The following is a 16,606-nucleotide window of genomic DNA, read 5'->3' as shown; positions in this document are numbered from 1 at the left end:
TAGAACACACAGGAGTCCTGGAGCTCTATATCTAAATATTATCATATAGCCTACATAGATATCTATATCATATAATATATATTATGACGGCCAAAAGCTGTGTGAGCCGATAGTATGAATCTCAAACGACCGCGTTGGGTTCTCCGACGTTCCTGGTTCTTCAACGTCCACATCAATGTGAAGTAGACTGAACCGCGACAAGGAGGAGAAAGGGATTGTTGCCGGGCAGCGCTTAGGCACCTCCGCCTCCGGCGGTGGTCCCTCAGCGGGGCTCAAGCGGGAGACATTCGCCACCAACAATCCTTTTCTCCTCCATGTCGTGGTTCATGTTCTTGAGGGAGTCAAAGCCAAAGTTCCTTCCCCCCAATTCATTCTCAACCTTGGCTGAGATAACCCTCACTACGATTCTCTTTGTAGAAATACCAGAGACGAGAGTCAGACGTGTTATGCGCCATAACACCAAAAGCAGAACGGTTATCCAAATAACAAGGAAGTGTACAACACTTGCAGTCCTGTAGCTCTATATCATATAATACATAGATATCTATATCATATAATACATATTATCACGGCCAAAAGCTGTGTGCGCCTCCAGACGATATTATGAATCACAAACGACTTTTCTTGGGTTCTGCGACGTCTCTGGTTCTTCCACTTTCACATCAACCTGAAGTCGACTGAACCGCGCGCTGCCTGCCGCCGGCTGCCGGCTGCCGGGCGATGGTGCCTCGCGGCAACCGGCGGCATGTCGAAGTTCATGTACTTCAGCGAGTCAAAGCCAAAGTTCCTTTCCCCCAATTCCTTCTCAACCATGGCTCAGATAACCCCCACGACAGTCTCGTTGTGGAAATACAAGAGACGTCAAAGAACCGACAAGAAACACTTCATGTCTCATTGGCGGGCCAAAGTCTGTGGGCGGGCCAGGCAGAGTAAGGGGAGGAGCTTAGATGCTTTATGACGTCCTAAATAAAGACATTCCAAATCAGCGCGCTTGAGCCTCCGTTTTTTCAAAGGCGAGCAGAACAGCTTGTGCTCGTTTAACACCAAACGCATGTTTTAGCCACTGGGGGAACTCAGTGGCTAGGGGAACTCATATTTATGTTAGAAAACCTCATAAAGTGAGATTTTCATGTCATGGGACCTTTAAACAAATCAAAAAAACTCCCACACGTTTCAGCCCTCGTACGGCTGGCTGCTCAGGGTGATTATTTCTTCTCACTGCCTAGCATTCACTAGGAAGCAAATAAAAAAACAAGAACTTATGAATTCTCTGAATTATTTTAGAATATAGATTGATATACATCAACCATTTGATGATGGTGATGTCAACCATCATCTTCACTCCCAGGAGGATTTGACTGAACCAACGTCACCTCCTGCTGTGTGGATGGACTTCCCATCTCTATAGTTAGTGTGTGTTGAGATTATTTAAACTAAACAAACACTTACACTTCTTTAGAGCTGGTTTCATCCTCCACACTCCACCGTGCTCCACACTGGGGAGACAAAGAGAGAGCAGCATGTTGTCTTTAGACAGGGAAACATCATTCACATGTTCACTAAGAGAGAGCAGCATGTTGTCTTTAGACAGGGAAACATCATTCACATGTTAACAAAGAGTGAGCAGCATGTTGTCTTTAGACAAGGAAAAATTATTCACATGTTAACAAAGAGAAAGCAGCATGTTGTCTTTAAACAGGGAAACATTATTCACATGCTGAGCTTCACATAGGTTCAAAGCCACTAAGGTGAGTTAACAGGCTGATTTATAATCAAGATCACATTAAATAATGTCTAAGCTGCACACTCAACCTAAATCTGCAGAAGGCTCGGCTGTATTCATGACGCTGAGTATTATTATTCACTTGTGATTAAGCGCATAATCTACCAGAACTTGCTGATGGCTCGGTGGTTCGTAACGTTGTTAACTGATTAACGTTTAACGACCTTGTCAGCGGACTGCGTGGGTCACACACTCAGCGCCAATACAATCGTTGGCTTTTCGGTGGGAAATCCACAGCCGCTAATGACCACCTCAACGTTAATAGCTAGCCGCATGCTAATACCCAGCTCCACGCTTACTCCTAGCTCCATGCTAGGCCGTGCAAAATATGAGTGTGTTGCACTCACTATCAATAAATATTTTATAAACGTGAGTTACGGCTGCGTTTTGAAAACACTTCATCCAGCAACTCGTTGAATCCTTGTAGGAGACCTTGTCCCTGAGTGGTGAGCTGTCCTCTCCATACCTGAGCGTTTTCAGGCTCCAGCATGGAACCTCCAGTCCAGCCGGGAGCAGTGTAGATCGTGGATCTCCTGGTTGATTATAGCTCAGGTCCAGCTCTCTCAGATGAGAGGGGTTGGAGCTCAGAGCTGAGGCCAGAGAAGCAAAGCCTTCCTGTGTGACCTGGCAGCCAGACAACCTACAAACACAACAGGGGAAAAGCCAACTGAAATACATCAACATGAGTCAACAGCTAAAATGTCTATGTTAGCACTTTTCCCGAATGAATAAATAATAATAAATAAAAAGTACATTGATTTGAGTTGAATGAAAGTTTATTAAATGTTTTCTAATGTCAAAACGTGTGGCTTAATTGTTTGCATATTAAGTAAAACTGACCTGAGTGTTTCCAGTGTACATTGTGGACTCCCCAGTCCAGAAGAGAGCAGCTTCACTCCTGAATCCTGCAGATCATTGGTACTCAGGTCCAGCTCTCTCAGACTAGAGGAGTTGGAGCTGAGAACTGAGGCCAGAGTTTCACAGCATCTCTCTGACAGATCACAGCCATTCAGCCTTTACAAATAATATATATATTATTATTAGTTTTATATATATATATATCAAACATATTTAAAGGGGACATATTATGAAAACAACACTTTTCCTGGGATTTGGAGTGTGGTTTTGGGTTTCTGGTGCTCCCGGACTAATACAAACTTTGAAAAAAGTCTGTACATGATATTTTCAGTGAGATATGCATTTCTGAAAGTACCACGACTACAGTTACCAAACGAGCGAGTCAGTTTCGGCGACCCCTCCTACGTAGGAAGGGGGCACATTTGATTATTACCTCCCACCCCCCTCCCATCAGAGCATTGCTAAGATTTTGTGGACCAGCAGACAAGCAGCTCCGGCGGGGGGAACTCGGCGGCAGCCCGGCAGCTCAGCTCCGGGAGTACAATCCCTTTCTCCGCCGGAGCAGCCGGACTGCCGCCGAACTCCCCCCGCCGAAGCTTCTGCAGGCGAATCTTCGGCGGCAGTCTTGCAGCTCCGGCGGGTGTACTCCGGGAGCTGAACTGCCACCAAAGCTTTGGTGAGTCCACAATCCTACAGCCTGTACCACATGCATTTAAAATGACAAAGACAAATCCTTCATATACATCTTAAAAAGAAAAGGAGACAAAATTCCGCCCTGGCGAACACCATTGCTAACGTGGAAGGGAACAGATGTTACATTCCCCCATCTCACTCTCATCGTCTGATGCAAGTACCAATAGACCAATATTCTAATTAAAAAACCAGGGACCCCACTTTAAGACAATTTTAAAAACAATTTCCCATGATTAACACGATCAAATACTTTAGAAGTATCAATGAAGCACATGAACATTGCCGAATTTTGCCTATTATATATACATTTTCCTTCAGTGCAAAAATGCATAAATCAGTACCATGCTTACGTTTGAAACCAAATTGGTAGTCAGTAGACAGGACAAACCTCTCAAGTCTACTCAGTAGAACTGTCTCCAGCATTTTTGACATGACACTGGCCAGAGCTATTGGCCTGTAATTATCTGAGCTGTTCAGCTTCCCCGCTAGTATGATAACTGTTACTAGCACAACAGAGAGCATAGGATCAGGTAACACTCCATGAACAAGAAGAACTGTGAAGGATAAAGCCACCAGAGGGTACAGTTTCTTACTGGCAAGTTTAATATGTGCAGCTGTAATATCATCCAGACCACAGGCCATGTTATCTCTTATCTTCAACATTGCTTCATGGATTTCAGCAGAAGTGACAATAACATCATCATTAAACTCTACATTATCCACTACAAACAGATTACTTTTTACACAGTTTAACAGCTCATTGTATTGTTTCCGCCATAACCATGAAATTTCATCAGGACCAGTCACACCATCTATATTAGATGGAAGAGATTCTTTGCAATTATTAATAATTTTTATTCTCAGTCGCCACATTCCTTTCATGTTCACCCACTGGACCTGCGGCAAAAAAGAAGCACCTCACAAAAGTCCCCTCTGGCCACAGCTGCACAGATAGATAGCATATCTAATGTTCTGGTTATAACAAAAAATTAAAATATATTAAGAGCCATGAATACAGTCATTATACTCAAACCTATACATTATAGGTTTGAGACAACGACTCCCTTTTTAAGGATCAGCTACCCGTAAATGTCTGCTGAGGTCAAACCTTAAGGAATAATACTTAACACACTGACCTGAGAGTTTCCAGTATACAATGTGGACTCCCCAGTCCAGCAGAGAGCAGCTTCACTCCTGAATCCTGCAGATCATTGGTACTCAGGACCAGCTCTCTCAGACTAGAGGAGTTGGAGCTGAGGACTGAGGCCAGAGCTTCACAGCATCTTTCTGACAGATTACAGCCATTCAGCCTTTAAACAAAATAGGGTCAGGGTTAGGTTAAATTAGCCAATACTTTAATTACCATAAAATCACTTCATTGTTATGAATGTTAATGTTATTATTATTATTATTGTTCATATTTGTGATTGGTGAATAAGATGTTTTGAACGATTTTTGGTGTATATCATTATTACATTTCTATTATATTATTCTGCCTATTGTGTTGTGCATTGTAATCTTAATTTGAGCCGGAACACGCCGGAACATATTCCGCCACCTCCGACGTTGGATCCGGAACCTTTTTTATTGGATCTGCTAGCAGATCTTACGCACAACTTCAGTCGTGTCACACGACTGAAGTTGTGTGTAAGATCTACTCATCTGTGATCTTCACAAAAGATCGGAAGACGACTAATCTCCATGACCACTTGCGTGTGCGCCACACAGAAGTTATTAGAAACTATGATAAATTAAATATCACAGAGCACAGGGCATGATTGTGAACGTTTACAATATCTCTTGTCCATTTACAATCGACCAAATGTGTCAGCGTTGGCTGACTAACTGACTATCCTTTTAATTACGATATTTATCCTGCGCGCCTCCTCTTTGTAACAAATTTTGTTTAAGATATAAAACTATCTAATTTAAAATACACACACTAAAACAGATATTTTGGTTTTTAAATAAATATTTGGAAACGAAAATGTATGTTTTCCGCAGTGTGCCTCTATGGTATTGAGCAGGTCTGCAGGATCGCACTCTGCACAACCCAAAAGAAAGGAAGAAGTCACGGTCACGTATGACTCCGTAACCAACGCTGTCCGAGCATCGGTGGTGATGGCAACTTTCTCCGCTAAGGACAGGATCTCTCGGAGGGGGGCTGCTGCTTCGCTGTACATTTTCTCCAGCCGCACAGTCATAGTTTGGCGACATGGCACTGTGTAATCTGGCTCGAGAAATGCGATCACATTGCAGAAGACTAACACGTCACGTCTCTGGCAAAGACTACAGTATTCAAAATAGCATGTATATGCATTAGTTATATTCTCAATTTCATTTACAGTATTTAGGTTAACTATAGAAGAGACTAGAATATTTTTTTTGTTCCATTACCTCTAACCCCCCGTACTAAGTCACCGGAACCCCCCCCCCCTCTGCTTTCTGGGACCACCCACTTTACAAATTAAGCACTGATTGTAATTCATGTTATTAGTGAACCTACAGAGATGTTTTGGAGGCTTTGACCACTGGCAGCAGCCTCAGAAGACCCTCCTCTGAGGCAGAGTATTTCTTCAGGTCAAACACGTCCAGCTCTGCTTCTGATGACAGTAGGATGAAGACCACAGCTGACAACTGAGCAGGGGAGAGAGATTCTCTGGAGAGACTTCCTGATGTCAAGCACGGTTTGATTTCCTCCACTAGAGTACAGTCGTTCAGCTCATTCAGACAGTAGAACAGATTGATGCTTCGCTCTGGAGAGAGATCTCCACTTATCTTCTCCTTGATGTAAGACCCTGTTTTCTGATTGGTCTGTGGGCTACTTCCTGTCGCTCCAAGCAGACCTCGTAGGACATTCTGATTGGTCTCCAGAGAAAGGCCCAGGAGGAAGCGGAGGAACAAGTCCAGGTGTCCGTTCTCACTCTGTATGGCCTTGTCCACAGCACTCTGGTAGAGGAGGAGTTCATCTCCCCTGATGGTTGGTGGTTCTTCTGAGAGCAGATTGACACCATCTTTGATGAAGGACCAGAAAACATATAGGGCAGCCAGAAACTCCTGGACGCTCAGATGGACAAAGGAGAACATCTTGTTCTGGTACAGCCCACACTCCTTTTTAAAGATCTGGGTAAACAGTCCTGAGTACACTGAGGCTGCTCTGATATCGATGCCACACTCTGCCAGGTCTGCCTCGTAGAAGATCAGGTTGCCTTTCTCCAGCTGGTTAAAAGCCAGTTTTCCCAGAGAATCAATGATCTCCTTGCTCTCTGAACTCCAGGGATGATCTGTTTCAGCTCTCCCACGATACTTCCTGTCCCCCTGTATGGACTGAACCCTCAGGAAATGGCTGTACATCTGAGTCATGGTCTTGGGCTTCTCTTCTTCACCCTGGGTTGTTTTGAAGAAGTCTTCCAGAACTGTAGCAGTGATCCAACAGAAGACCGGGATGTGACACATGATGTGGAGGCTTCGTGATTTCTTGACGTGGGAGATGATTGAGCTGGCCAGTGTCTCGTCTCTGAATCTCTTCCTGAAGTACTCCTCCTTCTGTGGGTCGGTGAACCCTCTCACCTCTGTCACCATTTCAACACACTCAGCAGGGATCTGATTGGCTGCCGCAGGGCGTGTGGTTATCCAGATGCGAGCGTCGGGAAGCAGGTCGCCCCTGATGAGGTTTGTCAGCAGCGCGTCCACCGAGGTGGACTTTGTGACATCATTACAGATCGGGTTGTTCTGGAAGTCCAGAGGAAGTCGACACTCATCCAGACCATCCAAGATGAAGACAACTTTGAACCGGTCATATCTGCAGATTGCTGCTTCTTTAATATTAATATAAAAGTGTTGAAGAAGTTCCACCAAGCTAAAGTTTTTATCTCTCAGTAAATTAAGCTCTCTGAAAGTGAAGAGAAATGTGAAGTCTATATTGTGGTTGGTTTTGCCCTCAGCCCAGTCAAGAGTAAACTTGTGTGTTAAGATGGTTTTACCAATGCCGGCCACTCCAGTTGTCATTATTGTCCTGATTGGTTGATGTTTTCCAGGTAAGGGTTTAAAGATGTCTTCACATCTGATTGGTGTTTCCTGCTTTGCTGGTTTCCTGGAAGCTGCTTCAATCAGTCTGACCTCATGTTCCTTGTTGACCTCTCCACTAACTCTCTCTGTGATGTAGAGCTCTGTGTAGATCTCATTCAGAGGTCTTGACTCTCCTGCTTTTACGATTCCCTCAAACACACACTGGGTCTTCTTCTTCAGATGAGACTTGATTTTACGTTGGCACTCATCAGCTACTTTTTCTATATTAGATGAAACAGAATAAAGTATACATCAAAATAGTACTACTCTTTTTATATAAGTATCCTACTGATCTGTTAAAAAAAAACTATCATAAAAAATATATATATAAGAAAAAAAAAATCGGATCCGTTATCATAATATATTGATAATAAAATAATTTCTCCCTACATCTCAGTCTTCACCAAATTAAAACTGGATTAAATTTAACAGGTGGGACATGTTTGCTTCTATGAAATAGAGTTCTTAAGGTAACAAGAAATTATTTTTGGTATCTTGTTATTTCAGAAAAACAGCAGAATTTATTCTCTCAAATGAATGCATTACGCCTCCGTAATGCAGCTATGTTGTTTTAAAATAAGAGTATATTCTTAATCTTACTGCTCCACAACGTGTCGGCCAGTTCCTCCAGCTTCAACTGCTTCATGCAGAGCAGTGTGATGTCAACCACTCCCTCTCTGGCGCACTTCCTCTGCTTGTCTTCCTCACCATCCACCTCCTCTTCCTCCCCCTGACTCTCTGAGCATTGTGGGTCATCCGGGAAGAGAACCCGCCAGAGCTTCTCCACCTCCTTGTCTAGAAAAGCGTGTGCGTTCTCCTTGATCCGCTGGAACAGTACAAACATCAATGCAAACTTTACTCTGAACTAACTGAGGACATCAGAACCGTCTATCCTGGATTCACTGCTATTCTAAAGAGGGAAGCCTGGAGACTGTTGGCTCCAGGAGAGATGTTGTGAACATGTCATTCAAGACTGAACTCAGTCTTCTACATTCACACACCTTCAACTCTGTGTGCTGCTGCTGTACAGACGGACCACTGGTAACCTTTGACTTCCTCTGGTGTTTTCTGTGGAGAACACAGACACAGACACACACACACACACACACACACACACACACACACACACACACACACACACACACACACACACACACACACACACACACACACACACACACACACACACACACACACACAAAGAGCATGAACCTCACTATAAACCCTGCTCGGACTTTCGGATTTGAAGTATAGAGAGATGACCCAGATGGGTCCAGGGGAGTCGGCTGCTGGATCCTGCTGGACTCTTTTAGATAAACAACAACAACCATCTGTGATTCAGGACTCTTTGATGTTTGGCTGATGTACTTAATATTCTGAAACCTAACAGGTTTTCCCATAGACCAGTCGCTCTCCAAGGAGACACAGCTGGTCCTAGGGGAGTCTGCTCTCTCCTGCTGCAACACACACACCTCTACTCAGGCTAAGGATGGTTTCATGGTTTTCACGGCTAAACTCTGAGATGGACAGCCACAGTCAGTTAGAAATCTGCTCAGATTATTGGTTGTGAATGCTGGAGAGACAACACTGAATCAACAGAGTTTGAAGGTTCTCAACTATTTACTTAGACTTGTTGCATCTGATCTGTAATGTCTGATAACAATTAACTGGTCTGTTTTCATCGTCTGTTGAAAGCTTTCTGGAGGGAAAGCAGCAAAAGTTGTATTGCTTTTCAAGTTGTTACTTCATAGAGACACAATAAAAGTGGTTTACGGCATAAAGTAGTCATATCTAAAGCTAAACGCTGAAAATAATGGATTCATGATCTGGAAACGTCCTTCTAGCTGTGTTCATATGTAAATATATTCTACTCTCCGATCCATGGAGCGGTCTAGAAGAGGAAGGTCCTCAGGCGGCCAGCTGGCATAAGGAAGTGTTCCATGTAGAGGCTGGGCTGCAGACCCAGCCCTCCACCCCCTGACTTTAGTTTACATCCCAACATGACCACCTGAGAACCTGAATATTTGAATAGTAATGTCTAGTATTTGGATGCTCTGTGTCCAGTTCCATATGTGTTGGTTTAAATAGTGGAACACTGTGGCCTCAGCTGGCCAACTGCGTGAGCAGAACGTCTGCGTTAAAACAGGTCTCAGTTGGAGGGATTTTACAAAGTGGAATAAAGGGCAGGTGAAACGTTTGCAAAGTAAGTGAAAGATTTTAATGTCTGTCCTTCAAATGAGTTCCTTAGATTTGTTATACCTTTCTATTCTATGCTTTCTTAATGACTGGTAGATTTCCCAGACCCCTGCCTGTGAATGGAGGTAGTTTAGGGTTTAACCGTATCGCTCCCTTTAAAACCTGCTACATTGTGATCCTTACATAAAGCTACAGCCAGTGATCTTAACAAGAAGGGCTGATAACGGATCTGCTTGTTTAAGAACATCTTCAAGTCAAAGGAGAAGATATCATACAGTTTGTGAGCCACTGGGTTAATAAATGTTGGGCTGAATCCAACGTTTTTTAAGTTGTCAATAAATGAAGCCGTCCTCTTCTGGATAAACAACAAGAGCCTGTGATTCAGTACTCTAGGATGTCTGGCTGATGTATTTAATAATCTGACAGATCCTTACCTTGGCTCAGTAGACTGATTTCCGTCTCCAAACCTGACAGGTTGTGCCATAGAGTGGTCGCTCTTCATGGAGACACCGCTGGGTCCAGGGGGGTCTGCTCTCTCCTGCTGGACTCTTTTAGATAATTTTAGATTCAAATGTTTTATTGTTTTCTCAAGTTGTTACATTGTAGAGATACACTAAAAGTAGTTTAGGGCATAAAGTAGTCGTATTTTAAAGTTCAACGCTGGATATAATGGATTCATGACCTGGAAACGTCCTTCTAGCTGTGAGTTCATATGTAAATAGGTTCTGATCACCCCTCCTTGGAGCGGTCTAGAAGGAACACTGTGGCCTCAGCTGTCCTACTGAGTGAGCAGAACGTCTGCATTAAAACAGGTCTCAGTTGGAGGGATTTCGAGAGTGGGTTGCTGGGCAGGTCAACCTGTTGGCTAAGTATGTTGAAAGACTAAAACATTTGTCCTTCACGTAAGTCCCTCAGCTTTCTTATCCCTTTTTTATCCATGTTGTCCAAATGACCGCTTGATATTGCATATCCTTATAAAGCAGGTCCTACAATACCTGCCTCATGTTGAAGGAGAGGAGATCAGACTGTGAGCCATGTAGCTGCACATGATGGATCTATGGATGCTGGACTGTGTTTTTTGGTAATCTAAAAGATTCTTACCTTTCAGATTACAAGATTCAAACAATTTAAGTCTTTCCTTGAAATTGACCCTTCTCCCGTTGAGTGATCTGGGTATTTGATATTCAGACAGATCCTTACCTTGGTTGAATAGACTGATTTCGGTCTTTTAACCTGACAGGTAGCATCATCATCAAAGCGCTTTGAGTAAAAGAAAAGTGCTATATAAATTGAATTTATTATTATTATTATTATTATTATTATTATTATTATTATTATTATTATTATTATTATTATTATTATTATTATTATTATTATTATTATCATACAGTGGTCCCTCTTCATGGAGACCAATCTGGGTCCAGGGGAGTCTGCTCTCTCATGGTGCTCTGGGCTTCAACACGACACACACAGCTTTTACTCAAACTAATGTTGGTGTCATGATGCATCCCTGCTGAGTTCTGAGAGGAACAACAGTCAGATAGTTAGAAGGTCCACAGTTTGAAGGTCCACAACTATTTTGTTTTCTCCTGACTTGTTATGTCTTAAAGGTTGTATCGGCCATTCTAGGCCGAAACATAAAAGAACACATTCATCTGATCTTTCCTCACGATCTGCTGGCTGCCCGCCACATAAGCAGGCCGTCAAAAAAATGCGTCTCTGGAGGCAGCCTATGCTCCGAGATCGCACACAAAAACAAATGGTACTACCAACCACTCAAAACCAAAATAAATACTATTCCAACCAGTCACCGACAAGTGGTGGGGGTTTTGCGCTGCGTTCATGATAGTTTTTACTGGATGCACGAAACATGGAAAGGAGGGGCGAGCTGGCTCTATTTGTTTGGGATTTCGCGTCAATACCAACAGAAGTGACGTCACCCAACATCGATGATACAACCTGATCAGGGCCAGATTTAGATAATGGCCTTTAAGGGCTGCAGTCCCAGGCCTCGCCACCAGGGCCTCAGGGTTGGAAGACGGGTTAAGAGAGAGCACAGAAAATAATTGAGAAAATTTCTGGTCAAAGAAAACACGAGAGTGGGGCCAAAAAAGAAAATGACAAGCTCTTAAACATTGTCAGTGTTGTGAAAGTGTCAGAATTAATAAAGAAGACTCCAAAATTAACAAATATATGCAGTGCTGCCACGAATCCGCCGGCTAGTAACCCCGCTGCTGCAGCTACATCTTTCACGTCTAGCCAACCAGTGCCAGTGCCCTTTCTAGCAGTCGAAGCTCTGCTGACACAATTTATGATGATCCAGAGACAGGTACTAGTTCACAATGACATGTGTGCAGAGATGAAATGTATGGCTCCCTTAAATGTAAAATAGTTTTAAAAAAGCTTGTTTGTATGTAAGGCTAGTTCAGATGTTTTCCACCACGGAGATGTTGCACTTGCACTGCAGACATATCTGACTGCCTTTTTGTGCGTCTGGGTTAATAAGTAATAATGGCCATTCCCTGGCTATTTCGTTTTTCCTTTGGATTCAATTGAAATATGTGTATATTTACTTTTTTTTTTTTTTTAAGTTTACAGTGTATGTCATGGCGCATACATTTTGTCCTTGGCTTTAAACTGTCTAATGTGCGATCATATTCATAGAATGGTTCTGTCTACTTCAAAGCGCTGATGTGTCAGTCTACGTGCCAAGGGTTCGTGCGTGTCATGTGCGTCGCAGCGATTTAGGGGCCTCCTCCTGGTAAATAGCCCCAGGCCCCAAAATGTTTTACTCAAGCCCTGTGTCTGAAGTAGAGTTATAAACAACCAACTATTCGGTTTCAACGTTTGTTTGAAACTCCTACCTCTCCTCTCCTGAGCTGCCTCCAAGTTTTGGTTTAGGAGGTTGACCCATAGAGTGGTCACTCTTCATTGAGACACAGCTGGGTCCAGGGGAGTCTGCTCTCTGCTGCTGCTCTGGGCTTCAACACAACACACACAAAGCTTTACTCAGACTAATGATGGTGTAATGGTTTAGTTCTGAGATGAACAACAGTCACATATAGTTGTAGATCTGCTCTGACTATTGGATGTGACGCCTGGAGAGACAAAACTTTATCAACTGAGATTTAATGAAAGATGCATATTTAGTCAATGTCTAATTTGAATATTTTGAGTTCTTGTTTTTTCTATTCTATATAATTATTATTAAAGGTCACATATTATACCACCAGGTGTGAGTGTGATTAGCCTTTACTAGCTATTTGGAAAATCAGCCTCTTCTGACATCACAAGTGGGCGTGTCCACCTAGACATACGCTGGATAAGGCTTCAGTAGAGTCATGACTTCAAAAGTAGTGATATCATGCGCGGGAAAAAGAGCTGGAAGCCTTAGTATTAACACATTTTCTTTACCCTTATTTCGATTTCATGCCTCTGTTTGTATTGTTCACTTTTGACAAGAAAAAGGTCCAACTAATTCAAGAGACATGTCATTTTTGGAGTCAAACTCAATGGCCCTCATTCATCAAACAAACGTAGAAATGAGCGCAAATCTGAACGCATGATTCATCTTACGATAGGACCCACGTGAGATTCACGAAACTTTCGTATCACACCAATCCCAGCGTACGAAGGATCTTGGTGTTGATAAATACGGCGGCTGAGATCGATCGTAATTAACGTAACACGCCCATATAAAAGCACGTCCTCAGAAGTCTCGCCCCTAACTTTTACGACGGGGAGAAACGTACAACGGTAAAAAAAAAGAGAGGAATTTTTCCGAGACCGAAATGGAGACGCTCGCGTTACTGGTGGATGCAAACCGTCTGGTTTTGTTTGGTAGCCTAAAAGCTGTCATTAAAGGCAAGCAAAAGAATGCTATATGGAAGGAAATAACTGTTGCAGTGAATAGTGTTTCCAATGTTCGTCGGGCTACGGAAGAGGTCGTTATTATATGGGAGTTATAATATATATTATGATAGTTGTTATATGGGAGTTATTAGGTACTCGTTCAGGGCATAGCCTTTGTCACCTAGATGAATCACATCAAACTTTTAGTGCGATGTCTTAAACGTTTTTCAAGAGAAAAAAAAGTGTGACTGCAGCGTAACTCACCGAGGAGATGACTCTGACCATGTAGTGCGCCCTGATGTAGACGATGCCCAACGTTGCTATTTTGGAAAATAAAAGAATCGTGCGTGCCCCCAGGCCATCGGGCTACCATGTTCAGGATTGACATTCTGGCATCGCAAATAATCGGAACATTAACTGAATGGTAGCTTTTGCGGTTGATGTGCGTAATCATTAATAGATGGTGGCTTTATACGCACAGACATGGGTCCAATCAACCGCACCAATCACATTTGGAAACCTAGCAATAGCATAAAAATCCCGTTTGATTCCAGTTTGCTGATCGTTATTATATGGGAATTTAATATAACGTTCGGAGAGGGACATTATAGCTGCCAAAACTGCTGGCATGGTTCGGCTAATACTTGGCTGGGAAATACCAGACCTGTCCCCGATCTCCCGCTGAAAGGTCCCGGTGGCCAAAAACCCCAAGGTAGAGCACACCTGCACTGGCACAGGTATTATGTTTGATCGCCTAGTTTCTCGCCTTAACTGTGGCTTCAAAGCATTGCATAGCTCCATCAGGAGATGCCTTGGGAGACGAAAACGACTCAAGAGCCATTCATCGCTCTCCATAAAAAAATCGGCGCGGTCTCGAAAAACTCTCTCTCGTCTTAGACGTGCGTTGAGGTCCTCTAACAGAGCCAGATCTGCCATCGCTGAGACTCGACCACCTATCTAGAAGAGGAAGGTCCTCAGGCGGCCAGCTGGCCTAAGGAAGTGTTCCATGTAGAGGCTGGGCTGAAGACCCAGCCCTCCACTCCCTGACTTTAGTTTACAGCCCAACATGACCAGTGGTTCATCAACCTGCTACTTGGCTTCTAGATGTTAAAGTGTTGAGGGGTCCTCCGACAGTCTGGTGGAGGAGGGACTCTCCTTACCCAGGAGGGTTCTGGTGGGGGTAGAAACAGCCTCCCAGAACCTTTGCACTTGAGGGCTCTCCCAGAAGATATGAGCTAATGTACCAACGTTCTGGTGGGACCTCAACAATCAGGGTGTCCAACAACCTGCTCTATCCAGCTTGGACCAGTCCAGTAGACATGATTTACAGTTTTAAACTCGATCAGTCCTGTTCAGAGTCAACTTGAAGTCAACTAAGAATTCTCAGCGACTCAGTGTCCTGAAAGGTCACCCTGAGGTCACCCTCATCTTCCCACGCGGTTTAAATGGTACATTCAAAGAACCTCAATAGTTGAATAGTAAATGATGTCTAGTATTGGGATGCTTTGTGTCCAGGTCCATATGTTTTGGTTTAAATAGTGGAACACTGTGGCCTCAGCTGGCCCACTGAGAGAGCAGACCGCCTGCTGAAGGGCCTCGGCGGCTCCACCTGGGGCCTCTCTAACCCTCTATAAAGCTGGTGCCTGATGCTCTCAGGCGCTCTTGTGTCCCTGCTGCTAGCTGTGCTTAACTGTCTGTGGTTCGCTGCCCCTTTGGTCGTTGGTCACTTATTCTGCTTCAAAAGGTGTTTCTACCCGTTGCCTTGTTTGGCCTTCTGGGTTAAAGGCTGTTTAAGCTTTGGCCCGGTCTATAGGAAGCTGCTAGGGGCCTTTCTGTTGGTGCCCCTTTTACTCCTGTTTTAGTTGAGCTAGGGAGCTAGGCTTACCTAGTGTATTTCTTTTGAGCTGTTAGATTATTTTTTTAGGTAAGTCTCATTTTCTTATTTTGGCCCAGGCTCCCCTTGATGGTAAACACCTGACCTATTTCAGGCGTTTATTGTGTAACCCTGTGTCTGTACTATTTTAGTTAGCTTTATGTTGCCTCCTCTATCCCCTAGACTAGACGGTCACATCATCCAGGTTCACTAAGGGGAGAGTCTACTTCGGGTACTTTCAATACTAAACCAAGGATGTTCCTGTCTGGTGGCTGAGACTATTAGACCATACGCCTGATGGATGATGCATAACGGTCATTGATAATGTTAGCTGTCCCCCACAAGGGATGTCCTGGTGACCACGGTTCCAGGTCTGTCTGTCTGTTTTAAACTATTCCAGGTGAGGAGGGAACATTCAGACACGATATCTGAAGCCATTCTTTGGCTTGGTTTGAAAAGTGCTTTTGGGTAAGAGGATGACGATGGAAGGCTTCAGATTTGGACCAGTTTACTTTACATCCTGAAAATGAGGAGAATTTAAGATGAGATAAGAGTGTACAGGAGGGTTCTGAGACTAGCTGAAGGAGATCATCTGAAAATAACATTCTCTCATTTCGTTTTATATTGCCCACTTCAATACCAGCTATATTGTGATCCTTACAGATAGCTACAGCCACCGATCTTAACAAGAAAGGATGATTATGGATCTCCTTGTTTAAGACCTTCTTCATGAAAAGGAGAAGAGATCATACAGTTTGTGATACACTGGGTGTGTTGTAAAGTGTGTTGAAATGTGTTGTAAAGCTGTAAATAAATGAGGCCCTTCTCTTTTAGATAAACAACAACTGTAATGATCAACATCTGTGATTCAGGCGTCTTGGATGTTTGGCTGATGTATTTTATAATCTGACACATCTTTACCTTTTCTCAGTAGACTGATTTCCGTCTCCACACCTAACAGTTTGTATCATAGAGAGGTCACTCTTCTTGGAGACGCGCCTGGGTCCAGGGGAGTCTGATGTCTGCTGCAGGAATCTTCTAAACGTTTTGATGCTGGGAATGAAATATTTAGTTATTTTTCAACAGACATAAATAATCAGAGGACATTGAGTGGAACGAAGGAAAAAAAGAAAAGCTGGTGGCCAGAGTAAGTTATTACATTATAATGATTCAATAAGAGCTATAGAGCATAGAGTATTTATATTAAAAGATGTGTAGGGTAGAAACAGCCTTCCAGAACATTATTACTTTGTTCTCTCACAGAAAATATGACCTCATGTACC

At 43.3% G+C, this 16,606-nt stretch overlaps 1 protein-coding gene across 2 annotated transcripts in view; it reads right to left on the bottom strand.

Moving 5' to 3' along the window:
• Window positions 1-16,606, bottom strand: part of LOC130404450 (NLR family CARD domain-containing protein 3-like) — a 29,443-nt gene that overhangs the window by 3,501 nt on the left and 9,336 nt on the right. Inside the window, exons 1-9 of one of the 2 annotated variants that reach the window (XM_056609173.1) lie at window positions 12,463-14,395; window positions 10,033-10,146; window positions 8,404-8,470; window positions 8,003-8,228; window positions 5,841-7,623; window positions 4,471-4,644; window positions 2,624-2,797; window positions 2,250-2,423; window positions 1,450-1,496 (exon numbers count right to left, since the gene is read on the bottom strand). In XM_056609173.1, the coding sequence (XP_056465148.1) occupies window positions 1,450-1,496; window positions 2,250-2,423; window positions 2,624-2,797; window positions 4,471-4,644; window positions 5,841-7,623; window positions 8,003-8,228; window positions 8,404-8,470; window positions 10,033-10,146; window positions 12,463-12,530 (2,827 nt within the window). In that variant the 5' untranslated portion in view covers window positions 12,531-14,395. Of the gene's footprint in view, window positions 1-1,449; window positions 1,497-2,249; window positions 2,424-2,623; window positions 2,798-4,470; window positions 4,645-5,840; window positions 7,624-8,002; window positions 8,229-8,403; window positions 8,471-10,032; window positions 10,147-12,462; window positions 14,396-16,244; window positions 16,377-16,606 lie in introns of those variants that run through there. The other variant, XM_056609172.1, reaches the window with a different exon arrangement.

This window comes from Gadus chalcogrammus, chromosome 15, assembly GCF_026213295.1.
Source record: "Gadus chalcogrammus isolate NIFS_2021 chromosome 15, NIFS_Gcha_1.0, whole genome shotgun sequence".
NCBI classification, from domain to species: Eukaryota; Metazoa; Chordata; class Actinopteri; order Gadiformes; family Gadidae; genus Gadus; species Gadus chalcogrammus.
The sequence above is the reverse complement of the archived record's forward strand: the minus strand, read 5'-3'. Positions and strand labels throughout refer to the sequence as shown.